The sequence below is a fragment of the Prionailurus bengalensis genome, chromosome E1, assembly GCF_016509475.1.
Source record: "Prionailurus bengalensis isolate Pbe53 chromosome E1, Fcat_Pben_1.1_paternal_pri, whole genome shotgun sequence".
Lineage (NCBI taxonomy): Eukaryota > Metazoa > Chordata > Mammalia > Carnivora > Felidae > Prionailurus > Prionailurus bengalensis.
In genome coordinates, this window is record NC_057347.1 from 44086664 (window position 1) to 44104473 (window position 17810).

Consider the following 17810-nt stretch of genomic DNA (forward strand, 5'->3'; position numbering starts at 1 on the left):
CCATATTTCCTAGTTATCCTGGTTCAGTGCTTTTTAAAAATACACGATTAGAAACCTTACGTCTACTTCATTGTTCTTCTCAGCTTCCACTGTTACTTCCTTTCTGATTCAAACTTCAGTGAAGCATTATGCATTTTTAAGACCTTGAATTTTCTTCTCAACTATAGCTTGTAGCCCCAAATTGAAAATTCTATTTTGAGGATATCAAGTATAAAAAGAATGCTTGTGATAGGGAGGGGAAATTGGTAATAAAAAATTAAAAAATTTTTTTTCTAGTTTAAAGCAAATTCTAGTCATTCAAGGAGAGAGAACACGCTTTTAATTTCAGTGTGAGAGGAAAAACAGAGAGGCAGGATACAGATCAACGCGCCATCCACGGACTATACACATGATATTTTTAGCATCTAAATACTAAAATTTCCTCTGTAAAACCCAAACTGTTAGGATACTCTTTAGTAGACAATTTAAAAATGCTAGAGAGGACACCTAACAGTCAAAATTAGACATGATTTGAAATTCCCAGAGGAAATCCATACACTAATGCCAAAGTGTCCAGCCCCATCATCTAATAGCTGACCTGGTTTTCTCTTTTGTAAAATGGAGGGATACCCACTTTATAGCATTGAAGACTGAAAATACTGTGTACAGATCAAGTAACACAGTATATATGGCAAGCTCTCGTTGAATGTGGCTATGTAGCGAACTTTGCGCTTAGAAAGAAAAATAAAACCTATACCGAACCATTAATTAGCAGCTAAACAAGCCAACGACTGCTTCCTGTCTACACTTCTAGTTATCCCTGTCCAGCTGACAGTAAATAGCAGGTCCTAGGGAAGACTATGGTCTTGCTCCCCCTGATCCAACCAATCCCACTTCACGTGTTTTCTGTTACGAGTACTTCTTGCAGTCTGAACAAAACCATTCAGCTCTCTACACTGTATCCAAGATAATCAGACCAGAGTAAAATTTAGTTGCTATGTTCTACTTCTCTTAGGATTTTTTTTCGTGATTTTTAAAACAGATCCTGAATGGAACAAAAAAGCTTTGTATCCCTTTTAAATAAATTTTGGAAGTCATATATACGATTAAAGAACAAGCAGGTGAGTTGCAAAGTAGCAGCTGCTGGCAAAGGGCTTCTGTTGTTTGAAAAAAATATATACTCTAAAAATTACCACATTTTGGTCACAATATTAATTTTGAAATTCCAAATACTAAAAAAGGATGTGAGTTAAAAAAAAAAGTGTATGTATGTATTTGAAGAGGGTGTAAGTTAAAAAAAAAAATTAGAGAAACACTGCCCTAGACTTTTGTGGAATGTAAAACTTAATTTTTTACTATTTTGCTGAGCCTTACTATAAAAATACAGATGGCACAGCTGTTGTATATCTTCAACCACTTGATTATAAATTGCTTTCAAAAGTAATTTATTTGGATTTTCTGTATCCTTTAATGAATTGCAAATATATTAACAGAAAAGGCTTTCCCCTCCCCCCCCTCCCCCCCAGGACTGTACAACTTCTGAAATAAGTCAGGAAAAGAAAAAAAAAAAAAAGACAAAATTACATTGTTTCAATGCAAATAGAACACACACATCACACCCACACTTGCATTTTCCCAGGTTTTCACAAAGAAAACAGGTCACCATATTTCTCAGTGAAGACCCATACTATACTCTGGCTAATCAGAGACTTTCAAACTTTTTTCTTCAAAAAGAGCATTTTTAATAGACTAAATACTGGTTATCACTGAGTTTTTGTTTAAGGTACAACAGCAGCATGGTTCAAATGTAACTTGCAGTTCTTGGAAAAAACAAGAATTTTAAAATAATGAAATACAGAAAAAGTAGGGACCACCTTTCATTACTTTGAGTACCATTGTTCGCTTGAAAAAATATTTCCAACCTTCTAAAATCCCAGAGTTAAGAACTATTTCCAAGGGGGAAAAATATCCAATGCCACAACATAACTTCTGAACAAGAGTGTGTGTGTGTATACATATATGTATGTGTGTGAAAAGCTTAGAGTTAAAAAAGGATGTTAAAGTTCTTGTATTTTAAATTTCCTTCAAAGTAACTTCTGAAATTTCAAACATTTTGCTTGATCAAAACGTATGTCTTTTTCTGATTGTTTGATCTTCATTCCAGGCAAAAAAAGAAAAAAAAAAAGCAAAAAAAACCCAAACCAAAACAAAACAAAAAACAAGCAAGCCAAAAACAGTTACTAGGTGGGAATAAGGCTTCAAATACCTAAATATTTTGAAAGTAGGTGTGAGGAAAATGAAATCAGGCTAAGCTTGGGCTGAGTGTCCCTCAGCCAGCCACTGCCATGGTGTACCCTCCACAACTATCTTTTTATGCTTGGTCTCAAAATAAGTACCAGAAAGGCTCTCACCTCTGGCACAGGACATAAATTCCTACTATAGAAAAGATAACTATACATCAGCAAATTATGTTCTGAGCTTAGCGTTCTCCAGGGTTTGTAACAGAGCTCAGGTTGAAGCTTTCTATGAAATTCTCTATTTGATACTGTTATAGCGCTGGCTTATGATTTGCCAATTAAAAAAAATAAAAGAGTATAAAATTAAATATTACAGAACTAATGAATAAAATGGAATATTTGTTAGAATCCAAGTGCTAGCCTTTGGGAATTTTTAATGATCTTCATTTACTCCCAAACTTTCTTTTTTCTTATAAATTATTTTTTTAAGCAGCACATATTACATAGATTTAGGTACGAAATTTTGTTAAATACCTCTCTGGCACCAATTACCTAATCTAAGACTCGGACTTGAATTAATTTATAATGGTATCTAATCCACATTCAAGTGAGATTAATAGTAAATGATAGAAAGTAACTGAGTCTACAGGCTAAAATTTTCTTCACATCTTCTGTAGTCCACCTTATTTTCACAACTTGACTAACAAGTACAGGTAACCAGTAGATAAATTTGTCCTTCATCAAAGAATCCAAAATAATAACCGTAGGCCTGTCATTCCTAAGAAACTATAATTTGTTATATTCTGACATTGGCACTTAAAAAAATGTTAACAACTAAAGTTCCTCTAAAAATTTCAATACATTACAATAAAGGAGATACACAATTTAAGACTTTAAATCTGTTACTGTGAAATTCCAATAATTCCCATTTTATTATGCATAATTAGATCTTTAAAATTGTGGCCATTCCCCAAAGACACCAACCTATATTACGACACACTCAGGAGAGAACTCATCTCCTTCATAAGAATGGTTGTTTTTTTTTTCCCCCAGCTAAAAATTTCTAATATCCTAAACCCAATCACTCTTGGTAAACATTTTGGTGACTCACACTACTGAAAATAATTTGAAGCAGAGAGCTGAAAAGAATGGAAATGACCTCAACCAAAGGTAACTACACATTCTTGCACCCTGCTTAAACACTTAGAAAAGTCAAAGGGATACTTTCTTGAACAAATATAGATTCAAGGTCATGGTACAATTTTGATTGCATTAAGGCTTTGCTATCATGATCTCTTTTAAGTCTCTCCACTTTAGTGTTCTCATTTTGATTCTTATGGTGAACATAAATGGTTATTAAGGGCCTTGTTTTGGCTTTTCAGTGGGCAAACACTCTATCATCTCTGAATGTTTAAGGTGATCCCACAGAGCTCAAAGAGAAGAGGCAAAATGGTAAGGGAACAACTTGAAAGTTTGCAATACCAAGACAATGATCAACACTTTGAAGCAAGATGAATAAATTAAAATTCTTGGTTAGACATTAAAGCATTCTTGCCAAGAATAAGTGTACGCTGTATGGAGGGATAGTTGATTCCTACACATGAGTCCCAATATGCCCATTACATTTGTTTATGGGAGACACTGCAAGTTTAAGGTAATTTACATTCCTTGGCAATCAAGTTACTCTGTTATAGGCAATGTCTTTTATTGTTCCATCTGGCACTTGCTAACACCATTCTTGAAGAACCTAGAAATGAAGGTCAGTCACTCTGTTAATCAGGAATAGAACCAAATGAAAACAAATTTTTGGAAAACGACCAAAAAATTCTGGTTCATCACTATTTTCCATACCTAACGGTTCCTTCAAGATAAAACGTTAACTCTTCCTTCCATGATAGCTTTCAACAAAGGGAGATTAAAGAAAAAAAAAAAAAAGAAAAGAAAAGAAAGTTCCCCATCTTACCCCCCTAAATTGTCATTCGTACTGGTGAAAGAGCCAGTCTTGTTAGCAGCTAAATATTGCACTGCCTTTCATTCTGTGTACAGTCAGGGTCCAATGAAAGTGGCACACTCATTGTCTAAGTGATGGATGATGACACTGCCGGCTCAAGAGTGAAGACTCAGTATATGGAGGGACAAGAAACATGTCAGCACTAATCACACATCCAGTTGCAAAAGTCTGGTTTCCGGAAGTTAAAACTCATCACTTTCAGCTGCATGAAGTTGTGTGTCGTCTGCGTCTGTCATGCTGCTCTCCTGGGATTCATCTGTTCCCACTTTAAAAATAAAACAAAAGTCTACAGTAAGGTGTCTGATGAATATTTCTTGTTGGTTCATGAAAACAAGGGAGACTATTCTACGTAGAGATGAGATCTTAAATTAAGGACCTTAAAATCCTGACATCCTTCAATCAAATGCAATTCAGATTCCTTATTTTACAGCATGTCTGACAAGACTGGTTTACTGCATTTAACCTTTAAGAGTTTTAACAAAGCTACCTCTCCCTAATAAATTCCTTGTTCCAACACTAGGAATTAGAACTAGTTCTCCATGACATTAAAAAAAGACTGACATTCCCTCCAACTGTTGACTCCACTCTGGGAATAGTCCCTGCTAGTCCACAGAAATATAGAATATAACCCTCAGTTCAAAAAGGGTTATTGGGATTATAGGAATTATAATTTTAATTACAGCCTTTTGCCAAATTTTCTGGAAAAAACCATCTTAGTTTGCCTCATCAGAAGTTTCTCAATTCTCTTACTAAAAAATACTATTTTTTAAAAAAAAGTATTTACTTGAGAGAGAGCACATGTGCATGAGTGAGGGAGGGGCAGAAAGAGAGAGGGGGAGAGAGAGAATCCCAACCAGGCTCTGTGCCATTAGTGCAGAGCCTGACGCGGGGCTCGATCTCGTGAACCATGAGATCATGACCTGAGTCAAAACTAAGGGTCAGACGCCTAACCGACTGAGCCACCCAGGTGGCCCTAAAAAAATACTATTATATGAGGACTTAGTTCTCACTACTTATTTTAAGATATATACTCAATTTAGGGATAGAGTATTTACTACTGCCTTAAACTCTGTTCCTTCCTCTTGACCCTTCAATTAATACATATAAGCCATATTTTTGGATTGTGAATTTGCCAGAGCTTCATAGAATTTGAATAGTTACTGCAGATCTGTCAATACTTTAAAATGTGCAAAATTGGGGCCCCTGGGTGGCTTAGTCAGTTAAGCATCTGACGTCGGCTCAGGTCATGATCTCAAGGTTCATGAGTTCAAGCCCCGAGTTGGGCTCAGTGCTCAGCTCAGAGCATGAAGCCTGTTTCGGATTCTCTCTCAGTGCCCCCTTCCACGTTAGTGCTCTGCCTTTCAAAACTAAATAAATGTTAAAAAAAAATTAAATATATTTTTAAAAATGTGCACAAATTTATTATTCATTTACTTATCACTTATAATGTCTTCAACATATTGTCACATCTATCATCCTGCCCATCCCACTCTGAATTCCTATGAAGCAGATAAGGCAGGCAGGCATTAGTTACATATTTAAACTCAAACTGAGGTCCAGGTAAAAATTTGCCAAGGATTTGTTAAAGTCACACAGCAAATTAGGTTCAAAACCGAGACTAGTTACCTGACTCCACATGCACTTTGTTAATATATTGCCATAATTTAATTTCCCTAAAATTCCATTTGGTATAAAGAATATACCACGGTTAGAAAAACAAATTAGGGGTGCCTGGGTGGCTCAGTTGGTTAAGCGTCCGCCTCTTGATTTTGGCTTAGGTCATGATCTCAGGGTCATGAGACTGAGCCCCATGTTGGGCTCAGCATGGAGCGTGGAATCTGCTTGGGATTCTCCCTCTCTCTCTGCCCCTCCCCAACTCGTTCTCTCTCTCTCTCTCTCTCTCTCTCTCTCTCAAATAAACTTAAAAAAAAAAAAAAAGAAAATTAAAAAGCAGCCCACAAATTCTTATGCAAAAGGTAGCTTTCTGAATACTCAATACTAGAAAAAATGTTTACTCTGTGTCATAAAGAAATATCTGTACTGCTCTGCCTAACTCTGAGTTGATGTTTTACTAGCCCTCTGGTTTGATACACTTAGAAATCTAATTCATATGGATGGTACTCACTGATTTGTTCTTCTTGGGTTATTGGCTCCTCATCATCTGGAAGGTAGCGCTTGTCAATTGCCTCTTTAATCTGGTTATTGGCTCCTTTAGGATCTAAATCCATAGCCCAAGAGAAATTCATCAGGGCGAGGTGCGTTTGACCTAACTTCTTGTAAACCTAAAAATAAACAGCAGCACTACATTTTTCATTAAGTTGTGAACTTCAATTATAAAATCCTAAACATTAACAATTTAAATAGGCTTCTAATTTACATGCTGTAAACCCACTCTGATGAGTAGGTCATTTTCATCCTACAGAAGAACTCAGACTAACTTTTGAGTTACTTTTGATATAATCAGATATTTTCAGAATTCCTTGTCTCTGTCTCTCCAATAGTGAGCTTCCAATAAATCACATTCTGATCGGATCAATGACAATTGAAAGAAACGGACTATAAGCGGCTTGATTAGCAATTCATTTACACGGATTTCAAATGTTGTTATATCAACTCCGAACACCTGTCCACCGTTCTCAGCCTCCTTAACCAGTTGGCATTTAGGGGCCCAGTCTGTAAAGTCCTTACTAGTCTGGCTTTGGAAATCTCGGAAGTCGTTTCTTCTAATTAAGACAACACCAGCCATTAATTTACTTTTTTGGGGGGATGCCTACATATTTTATGGATAATTGGAAGCTAAGAGCTTTCCAAGATATAGTCTCAGTTATGAACTCACGGCCACTGGCTGCAAGTGCTAATATACTTCCCAAACCATAGTATGGTTAGGATATACGGTGTATGTTCTTATTCCTTCATCAGGATATCATCTTCTTAGATCTTATAACTAACTCTGTTCTTCATTCCCAGAGCATTTAGTTCAGAGATCTAGTTGAATTTGCTCAAGAGATGTTGCATAATATGTATAATATTTCTCCTTCAGAAGTTAATGTTTGTTATAAAAGTCACAGTTTAGGACCTTGGTCCCAATCTTTACCTTTCCTATTAAGAAGTAAACGAGGGATTCTTTGGGAACAATTTGTTTCAATTCTTCAAGTTCTTGTAAAGCAGACTGAAAAAAGCAAAGAAAAACAGAGTAGCAAAATTTTACAAAGTTCTAACTAAGCAAGTATTATTTGATTTCCCAAATCATCTTAACTAAAGCTTACTAGATCTTTATCAATGCACTTCCTTATTGCATTAATTCTTGTCATGAAATAAAATGCATGAAAAATACTTATGACAACAGGGACTAAGAAATGGCAGGAATTCACCAGAGTACCCTGAGAACACACACACGCAGGTGGTGACAATACTTGCTTTGGTCACCGTTTTATATAAAATAACAATGCTCCATTACACTGTGTGTGTTAAGAGCTTTGGAAACTAAGTTGCAGAACAAAATAATTCCAAAATTCTGTTCATAGACCTTCTCCCTGATGCAAGCACCAAGCTTTGAATACCAACCTGCTATTTTAACTAATGATGAAGAGTCTAAAATTTAACCCTCTGAATTAAGTCAAAATTGTCTACAAATCTTTTGGCCATCGCTAAAGGGGTTGGGGAAATTGAGAGAAAAGATAGAGAAATAAGATTTGTATTTAAAAGAAAGACATGATGATCAAAAATAAAACTGGGTCCCCAACTGAGATACTGTCTGCTTTTCACCTAAGCAAATGGACAAAAATAAAAATAAACATTGATATATAAAGTTACTATGACTGAGGGGAATGAGGCATTCTCATCACTGAAGGTAGAAATGTGACCTGTTGCAAAGCCTGTTTGTGAACTCTATTTAGCATTACCTATTATGTTAAAAACTGCATGTAACCATTAATTCAGCAATCCTGCTGCTAGGAATTTATCCCAGGGACATATTCAAAAAAGTTCATTAAGCCATCTTTGTAAGAACATCCCATTCAACATGTTACTGCAAATCATTAGAAGCAATGAAGGTGTGTCTAATCATAGCCTAGTTAAAATAAATTATGGTCCATCCTCTATGGAACACTAGATCTGTAGGTACTCAACTCTATGCTTAAAAAAAAAAATACAATAAAGTATGTGCAATACTATTTCTTTTGCAACAAAACATATATGACACATATACAAATAGTTATGTGGGTATTCTCATAAACACTTTATAAATACACTTATGTGAACACATATATGTTTCCTTTTTTTTCTGGCAGAAATCAATACCTATATGCCCCTAATCAAGGTAAAGGTGGCTTACCTTTGGAGAGGGGATGACTGAGGTGAAGGGGAAGACTTTCTATTTTTAACATGGTAGCTTTCTCAATTTTTTGAATTTTCTAAAATAAATATTATACTTTATTTCTCTTTAATGTCCATAGAGATTATCTACTTTTCTTCTCTATACATACCTCTTTGTAGTAAAACAAAATCCAAAGTAAGTCAGGTTAAAAAAAAAAAAAAAAGATAAATACCAAATATCTATCCACAGAAATGTTAAAGTGGAAGAAAAAGCAAATTACAGAATATGTGTAGTTGTATTAGCTTCTTATTTTGTCATAACAAATTACCACAATTTTGATGGCAAATAAAACAAATTTTTTTATCTTATAGTCTGTGCATTAGAAATACAATTTGAATCACACTGGGCTAAAATCAAGGTGTCTTCCTTTCTGAGGGTTATCTGTTTCCCTGCCTTTCTTCCTGGACTTTTTAAAGGCTGCCCGCATTTTTTGGCTTGTAGCCTTCTCACGCTGGTTCTGACCACAGCTGGCAAAGATCCTCCATGTGATCTTTAAGATCCATGTGATTAGACTGGGCCCACCTGAATAACACAGGATACTCTCCCCAACTCAAGGTCCACATCCTTAATCACATCTGCAAAGTTTCTTCTGCCGTGTGAGGTAACATAGTCACAGGAACCAAGGATTAGGGCCTGGACATCCTCGAGGGGTCAATACTCTGCCTACCACAGTAGTGTAAGCCTACTTTGTTACAATTCAAAATATGTACATGATGAGAAAAAGATCTAGAGAAGTGTGTCCTGAGTTGTTAATAATGCTCCTCCCTTGGAGGGTCAGCTTATAAGGTACATTCAACCTCGTATTTTTTTTATACTTTCATATTATTTGAGTTGTTTGGTAACAGGCTTATTACTTTCATAAAAAGCCCCCACAAAGATACAAGGACTAAAGCAGTGATCAAAGATAGTGGGCTAGCAAATGTATCAGAGGATTATAGAATTTAGGTAACATAAGGGGATTTATACGTTGATTGGTATGAGACTTTAGTTTTATTTCTCTGAAAAGGGTGGAAAGGAACCAATCTTACTTCCCAGTTATAAAAAAGTTTAGTACAGTCCCATCCCACCCTCCCTTCACCTAAGGCCAAATGTAATTTCTTGGCTTTTGTAAAATTTTTACTGGCATTATCTAAAATGAAAGGTTCATATACAATATTTTTGTGGCAAGCAGTGTGAAAGTAGCCATGTGGTAGATTCCACAGATTCATTACCATACTAGAGTGACGTGTGACATTTTCTGTAATAAAAAAGATTGAGAAAAGAGTAAAGGCACACACACACACAAACACGCGTGCACACTCTCTTGGGACAGTGTGTTTGTGTAAAAGGCTGTGTTTTTTACACAAGTATGTAGGGGGCTCTGGTGCAGCCTGAACATTTCACATGTTCCTAACTGCTGGCAACCCACGAGAAATAAACTCAAAGGACCGCTGGGCTGAATGGGTCTGAGAATCACATCTGCCTGTCTAGGAATGGAAGATTTACTACATGTGGTAAGTCTACGAGGTAGACTGTTCTCTTTTCCTTCCATACTAGTAAATATTGTAAAATATACACGGAATAAAGTCTCAAGATAAAAGATCTGTGGTCATGGATATTAGTTACTTAACGATCACTGTTACACCTGTCCGACATTACTGACAGGGACTGATGAAGCCTGTATCACAATGAAGAAGCCTGGGGCTGACTTTTAATACCACAGAGAAGCAGTTCTCACACTTGTTGGGTCTCCAGACCTCTTTATACTCTTAACGTTTATTGAGGAACCTGAAGAATTTTTGTTAATGTGGGGTATAGCTATCAATACTTACCATATCAGAAATTAAAACTTGAAAAGCTTAAAAAATATTTATCCATTAATTTAAAAGTAACAACAATAAAGCCATTACTTGTTAACATAGATAATATCTTTTTAATGAAAAATAACTTTTTCGGAATAGTAAGTCAGTAAGAATAATGGCATTGGTTAATATTTTTGCAAATCTCTGGTTGATAGAAAATAGGAGCACTCTCTTATCTGCATCTGCATTCAGTCCATTATGTCATGTAGCTTTTGGAAAATTCCACTGTACATTCGTGAGAATAAGAGTGAAAAAGGCAAATAACATCTAAATATTATTATGAAGATAATTTTGACCTTGTTTACTCCTTGAAAGGATTTCTGGGGACCTCCAGATGTTCTCAGACCACACTTTGAGAATCACTGCTTTAAAGCAATCTTAATCGGAACAGTGCACTCCAATCCTTCGCTGCTACACCACACACGGTTCAGAACCGACAGCTTTTCTAACTGTGTGTTGTAATTGTTATAAAAAATTTCATGCATCTATCATACCTCCCCACCTTGATAATCTAATTACAAAGACTCATTGAGAAACAGTGTCTAACATAGTGTCAGAGTTCTCATTTTTGCCCTGAAAAGACTTAAGATTTACAGCACATTAAATGGGGTGATATTAGCAATGCTTTTGCCACAGAGAGATTGAGGTGGCCCTCTAACACCATTGGATTTTCATTTTGGAGCCAAGACATTTTGGAAGCAATCAGTAACTTTTACTTATGCCCCTTTTTATATTATTTTAATATAGGTATACTGGATACATCGTGCTTCAAAGTAGGTCTTATAATTTAGCTGATACTCAAAAATGGCTATGACCATTATAACTTGAACAATGGGAAAGATTAGAACTTGGGCTTCTTGAAGCAAGTACAGGGCTGACTTAAATGGCATAATATCTGGTAGGTGTGTTGGCATTAAAATGACTTTAAGAATAATTGAATAAAATCCTTCAACTGAAGAACCTGACCCCATATCTAAAGAGGTTATAGGGTGCCTGGGTGGCTCAGTTGGTTAAGTGGCTGACTCTTGGTTTCGGCTCAGGTCATGGTCTCATGGTTCTCATGGTTCGTGTTTGGGCTCTGTGTGGGGGGCTCTGTGTTGACAGTATGGAGACTTCTTGGGAGTCTCCCCCCTTACCCACCCCCCATCCTTCCCCTGCTCACTCTCTCTCAAAATAAACAAATAAACCTAAAAAAAAAAAAAAAAAAGAGGTCCAATGAAGCAAAAACATGAAAACAAAAGATGAATTACAATTACAGCACCTCAAAGAACAAGTTAAAAGTTGAAAAGTGTTTATTAGATCTATTTTTTTCTTTTTCCTTTTTTTTTTTTGGAGAGTGTGTATGCACGTGGTGCAAGCTGGGGAGGGCCGAGGGAGAGAATCTTAAGCAAAAGGTCTATGCCCAGCGCAGAGCCTGACACCGGTTTGATCTTATGACAGTGAGATCGTGACCTGAGCCAAAGAGTTGGGTGCTTAACCAACTGAGCCACCCAGGCGTCCCTAAAAGTTGTTTATTAGATTTAAAAGAAGCTTTTATAAAAGAACAAAACAGTAAGGACTAGACATCCACTTCTTTGATAAAGAAAAACAGAGTAAGATTAGTGGAAATCACTGAATAAATGACAATGAATAAATTAGATGACTGATCCCTTATACATCTTTATTAGTCTGCAAATGTTAAGAGCTTAATATTGGTCTTGTATTTTTCAATTTCAGCAAATGTCAATGTGTACTGGAAGAACTGACTTCTTGGGAGAGTCTACTGAAATGGATTATTTGGTCCAACATTTTCTGTGCACTTAACTTTGGGTTTTTTGTTTCTTTGGTAAGTTTTTACTCTTTTTAGAAAGAAGAGCCTAAATTTATTAAAAAAGTAAACTGAACTTTCAATCAACACTTTGGAGTCATGGTTTGTGATTCAGTAAATGATAACAAAAAAACCCATGTCACTTTATGCCTCTTTTCTCTTCCTCAATTTTCCTTCTCTTCTTTTCTCAGTATATGTATGTATGTATTTTTTTCAGGCTACAGCTCCGTAATTGGGAAAACAGAGTGAGAACTAAAGACAGAAACACATCAGACTAGATCAAGTAGCCTTGTTCTAAGCTTTTATAACTCACTATACTTTTCCTTTATGTATTCAGCATGCACTTTTTTTGTGATTATTTGATTAATGTCTATTGTCCCTCTGGAAGGGTGCTAGCTGGTGAGCTCTTCGAAGGTAGGAAATGTGATTGCTTTGCTTTTGCCCCTTTATCCCTAGTCCCTGACATGGAATAGGCAGGTACTCAGTACATATTTGTTGGATTATGCACAAACATTCATCTGTCACCTGCTCAGATATATTGGTCTTAGGGGATGGTTTAGGTCTTACCTTTAAGATAACTCCCTGATGGAAAAACTGCCGTTCTATATACAGAATCTTTACAAGGGATAAGGACATATTCCTAAATAGCCACACACTCATCCTGCATATCAGTATTTCATGAAAAAATAAAAATCACAAAAGAAAATAAATAGCTTTTGAAAATGGGAAAATAAACTATCAGAGACGAAAACTATAAATAAATTTTGGTTTATTAAAAGAAGGGGCAAAACTTAAGCAATGAAATGCTGAAAACCATTAAAATATGTATCTTACCTTATATTTTTCATTTGCAAATAAAACTGAGGCTCTGTGAAATTTGCATAGAGGATTCTTGGGATCAATAACAATGGCTTTGTTTAGGGTATCCAAAGCCTTCTCAGATTTTTTCAGTGCATGCTGAACCTGTAAGAAGTAAAGATCACATTAATGTTTCCTTTTGATATTTATGGAGAAAGGTGAGAACCAAATACTGTCACTCAAAACCAACACAGAAATAGTAAAATCACTGGGGCACCTGGCTGGCTAAGTTGGTAGAGCATGTGGCTCTTGATCTTGGAGTTGTGAATTTGAGCCTCACATAGAGATTACTTTAACAGCAACAACAACAACAAAAAGATAATAAAACTACTAAAGATGTATGGTCTAACTGGATTTTCCACAGGGTTAGGTGGACTCAATAATTGAATACCTGACTATTAACAGAGTATCTCTAAAGTCTCTTCCAATTCTATCTAGTTCAACTGCTTCACTTTCAAGATGAGAATACTGAACCCCAGAATGTTAAATACTTTGCTCTGGGATCAGAACCTAGGTCCTCTGGCACCCAATCCACCATTATCCATAATGATAATCCATATTGATAATTCTATCTGTAGAGCAGATATTCAGTTACTTTTAAGTCTAAAAGACAAGGAAAACCCTGTTTTTCCCTTCACAAGAAAATCTGTACTATTTAGCTAAATAATACTCACATTTCAATAGGTTTATTATGGTCCTCTAAATATTGGGCTTTGCTTTTTTTGTTGTTGTTTATTTATTTTTGAGAGACAGAGCATAAGCAGGGGAGGGGTGGAGAGAGAGAGACAGAGAGAGAGAGAGAGAGAATGAGAATGAATGAATGCAAAGCAGGCTCCAGGCTCTGAGCTGTCAGCACAGAGCCTGAGGCGGGGCTCAAACTCACGAACGGTTAGTTCATGACCTGAGCTGAAGTCAGAAGCTTAATGTACTGAGCCAATCAGTTCTTCTCCCAAAATGAACAGTGAAATCTCAAACTAACATAATTTCCTCACATTGTACGTCCATTCCCACAAAAGCCAAGCTTGCTGAGAGAAAGAGAAGGGCAGAGGAGGGAAAGAGGAAGGAGCTGGGTAAGAGGCAAGAACAAAAACTTCTGGTACCATGCTTACAGAGAAACTAGTACGAGATTTCAGAAAGCAAACAGACTTTTTCTCCTATCAACGTACAACTTATCACCCATAAAAATGGTGATCCAAAAACGGACTCAGTGGAATAATTGGAAATATTATCTACCATCATGCATGGATTTGAATCATTTTTAATATCCTATCCTAGAAACATTGTACAAATCTTATGATTAAAAAAATTAAGTCTCTGTTCTGATTTTTGAAAGATATCTTTTGAGGCGCCTGGGTGGCTCAGTCGGTTAGGCATCAGACTTTGGGTCAGGTCATGATCTCACAGTTTATTAGTTTGAGCCCTGTGTCAGGCTCTGTGCTGACAGCTCAGATTCTGGAGCCTGCTTCAAATTCTGTGTCTCCGTCTCTCTCTTCTGCTCCTCCCCTGCTGGTGCTCTGTCTCTCTCTCCCGCTCTCAAAAATAAATAAACGTTTAAAAAAAAAAAAAGGTATCTTTCTATGACAATATCTGTAACATTGACAGGTATGTGTTAGGGCTAGTATCATAGCCTATTATGAATTTTTTGACCTTTTTTTTTTTTTTTTTTTTTTTAAAGAAAGATAGTAAAAGCCGGACTCCCTTAGGGCTTTGAACTGTGCGTACAGAAGACAAGTGCAGTGAGCACAACTTTCAGTCCCGTAGCCAGGATGAGGCCACTCCTCTCCATTCCACCAGATACTGCACCTTTCCAACAAGTGTCACCCAGCGAGCCAACACTTGCTATTTTCCACCATGTGCTCTTCTACCTGCAGCACCAAACTAACTGGGTATGGCTTTTTTTAGACAACTGATCAACTCCCGACCTGCTAAGTTATTTGAAATCTCTGTGCTGAGTTCATCAAATTGGTAATCTTTGCCTTCATCATTTTTCTATTTAGTCCACTGAGTCAGTTTTTGTGATCAGTTGTTACCAGATCAAACAGGTCATGTAGACAGAGGGTACAAGTATTTTGGGGAATGCTGCCTGTTACCAAAATGTTGGAAAAAATTTATTTCAATATCTTTCAAATATCAAAAAGTGCACTGGATAGAATGACTACTAAACGACTGTAAAATACTAAAATCTTCCATCAAGCAACGTGTAAAAAAAACCCAAAACATTCAGCCTATAAATTGCTCTGTGATTACACTTCACTGTCATCTTAATGTAGTCCTTTTTCTTTTTCTTTTTGAGTGAGAGAGCACTTGCGATCAGGGGCGGGTGCAGAGAGAGAATCCCAAGCAGGCTCCCTGCTGTTGGCACAGAGCCCGAAGTGGGGCTCGAACCCACTAACTGTGAGATCATGACCTGAGCCGAGATCAAAAGTGAGACACTTAACTGACTGAGCCACCCAGGTGTCCCCATCTTAATATGTTCTTTGTATGTGCATATACATACACATATGTGTATACATGTATTATGTGATCTATGCAATAGAAATTACGGGAAGGGGCAGCTTTGGAGTATATATCCTGTAATTCTTTTACGGGAACAGGTGGCAGTGTTTACATAGCAGCACTTCATCTTCAGGCTTGTACTGGGTGCTGTTGCTTGCTATCTATGAAATGTGTCAAACAAGTTTAAAATTAAGTGTGTTCTGAAGAAACGTGTGAACAATAGTGTTCATGGGCTTTTAGAATGCTTTTCACTTTCAGTCCTTGTAATCCAGCTGTTTAGCAGCTAGAAGCAATTCAAATAATATGAGCATTATCTCCTGCTAAAAGTAACGTTTTCAAGTTTCCATGGCATATTATGATCGTAAACGTCTCAGTTTCAATAATAAGTCTATGGGAGTCCCATGAACTTCCTGAAATGTCTGTAGTAACTGTGAGTTATGTTGAATAAGTGTGGCACGAACAAAGTGTTTTATTGCACAGAGTTAAATAGTATGTTGCCTGACAAGGCTATTGCTATTTTATTACAACCTTACCTCTTGTTTTTATAAAATGTACCAAGATTTAATTGATAACTTTATTTTACAAGTAAACAAAAGTTTCTTTAAAAAAATGGTGATCCACATCACCTTTTAAGAATTTTAATTAGTGGGGGGCCTGGTGGCTCTGTCGGTTAAGCGTCCAATTTCAGCTCAGGTCATGATCTCACAGTCCATGGGTTTGAGCCCCACATTGGGATCTATGCTGACAGCTCAGAGCCTGGAGCCTGATTCAGATTCTGTGTCTTCCTCTTTCTGCCCCTCCCCTGCTCATGTTCTTTCTCTCTCTTTCAAAAAAATATATAAACATTAAAAAAAAATTTAAAAAGTAATTTTAATTAGTTCTGGGGTGCGTGGGTGGCTCAGTTGGTTAAGCATCCGACTCCTCATTTCGGCTCAGGTCATAATCTCATGGTTTAGAGGGTTCAACTGCCCCACTGGGCTCTGCGCACTGACTGCACAAGGCCTGCTTGGGATTCTCTCTGTCCCTTCCCTACTCACGCTTTCTTCCTCTCAAAATAAATGAATAAACTTAAAAAAAAAAACAATATTAATTAGTTCTGACATACCTATGTCACTCAGAGGTTAAAACACAGGGAACCATTTGTCTTGAAATATTAATTACTGAATTTAGGAGCTATATTAATATGGAAAAGTACTTTCAAAATATGAAGTACCTCATGTGAGTCTTACAACAACCCTAAGAGGTAGGCAAGGTGGTATTACTTGTCATCCATAAAATAAAAGCTCAGAGAAATGGACTTGCCCTAGGAATGAGGGTACTCCAGTGATTTCTCTTTATGCCAAGGAAAAAGGTGATATTTTTGGCTCTAAAATAATCCATGATATTGTTCCAGGAATATGAAAAAAAATAACAAAGTCCTAATTCTCACCACAGCGATTAAGTCAATAACCAACACATTTCAAAAGGGAGATTAACTGAAAAATATTTAGAAAGCTACTTACTACTCCAATGTGGCAAAGTAAAACTGAACTTTGAGGGTTGATATCAAGTGCTTTCTGGAAATGCATTTCTGCAAGGCTGAATTTTTCTTGCTTGTAATAAATCATTCCTAAGCCATACCTGAAAGTATAAAATAAAATATAAATTTAGGGATATGAACTTTTGGCTGCTAATTTAATTCAACTTAATACAAGGGTGTATATGGAATCTGGCATTTTAATAAACTAAAGAAAAATACTGGTGGTGTCAGAGAAGGCAAAAACTATCAGTCATGATAAAAAAACCATCAAGACATTTTAGACAAGTCCCTTTTATAAGTAAAAACAATAAATCAAATTCAATCAATCAATTAATCAAATAGAACTTTAGCAATGAGGAAAAAAGAAACTACATCCTTAAACCCATCATTACAATCTAGATTTAACACCTCATTTTCACTAAGTGGCTAATGATGTCTGTGCCAATTAACTTTGTTAAATTCTTTCATTTAATCCTAGAAGGAAACAAAGAGGTACTGTAATCACTCATATTTTCAAATAAGGAAACCAAGTTTAGAGAAGTTAAATAACTTGCCCACATTCATACAGCTAATAAGGATTCTAATCAGAGCCTTCCTTTATGATTCTAAACTCTACACTCCTAGTAATGCTACTTCCATATTCTTGGTGCAAACACATGTGTATCATTATAATTACATATGCAAAGA

At 36.3% G+C, this 17810-nt stretch overlaps 1 protein-coding gene across 5 annotated transcripts in view; it reads right to left on the reverse strand.

Annotated features, from left to right (window-relative positions):
- Positions 1-296: 296 nt before the first annotated feature.
- The window catches only part of CDC27 (cell division cycle 27), a 71664-nt gene continuing 54150 nt past the window's right edge, over positions 297-17810 (reverse strand). For 4 of the 5 annotated variants that reach the window (XM_043584889.1, XM_043584888.1, XM_043584892.1 and 1 more), the window contains 5 exons: positions 17107-17224; positions 13085-13213; positions 7322-7396; positions 6353-6509; positions 297-4492 (listed from right to left, as the gene is read on the reverse strand). In XM_043584889.1, the coding sequence (XP_043440824.1) occupies positions 4410-4492; positions 6353-6509; positions 7322-7396; positions 13085-13213; positions 17107-17224 (562 nt within the window). In that variant the 3' untranslated portion in view covers positions 297-4409. Of the gene's footprint in view, positions 4493-6352; positions 6529-7321; positions 7397-13084; positions 13214-17106; positions 17225-17810 lie in introns of those variants that run through there. The other variant, XM_043584890.1, reaches the window with a different exon arrangement.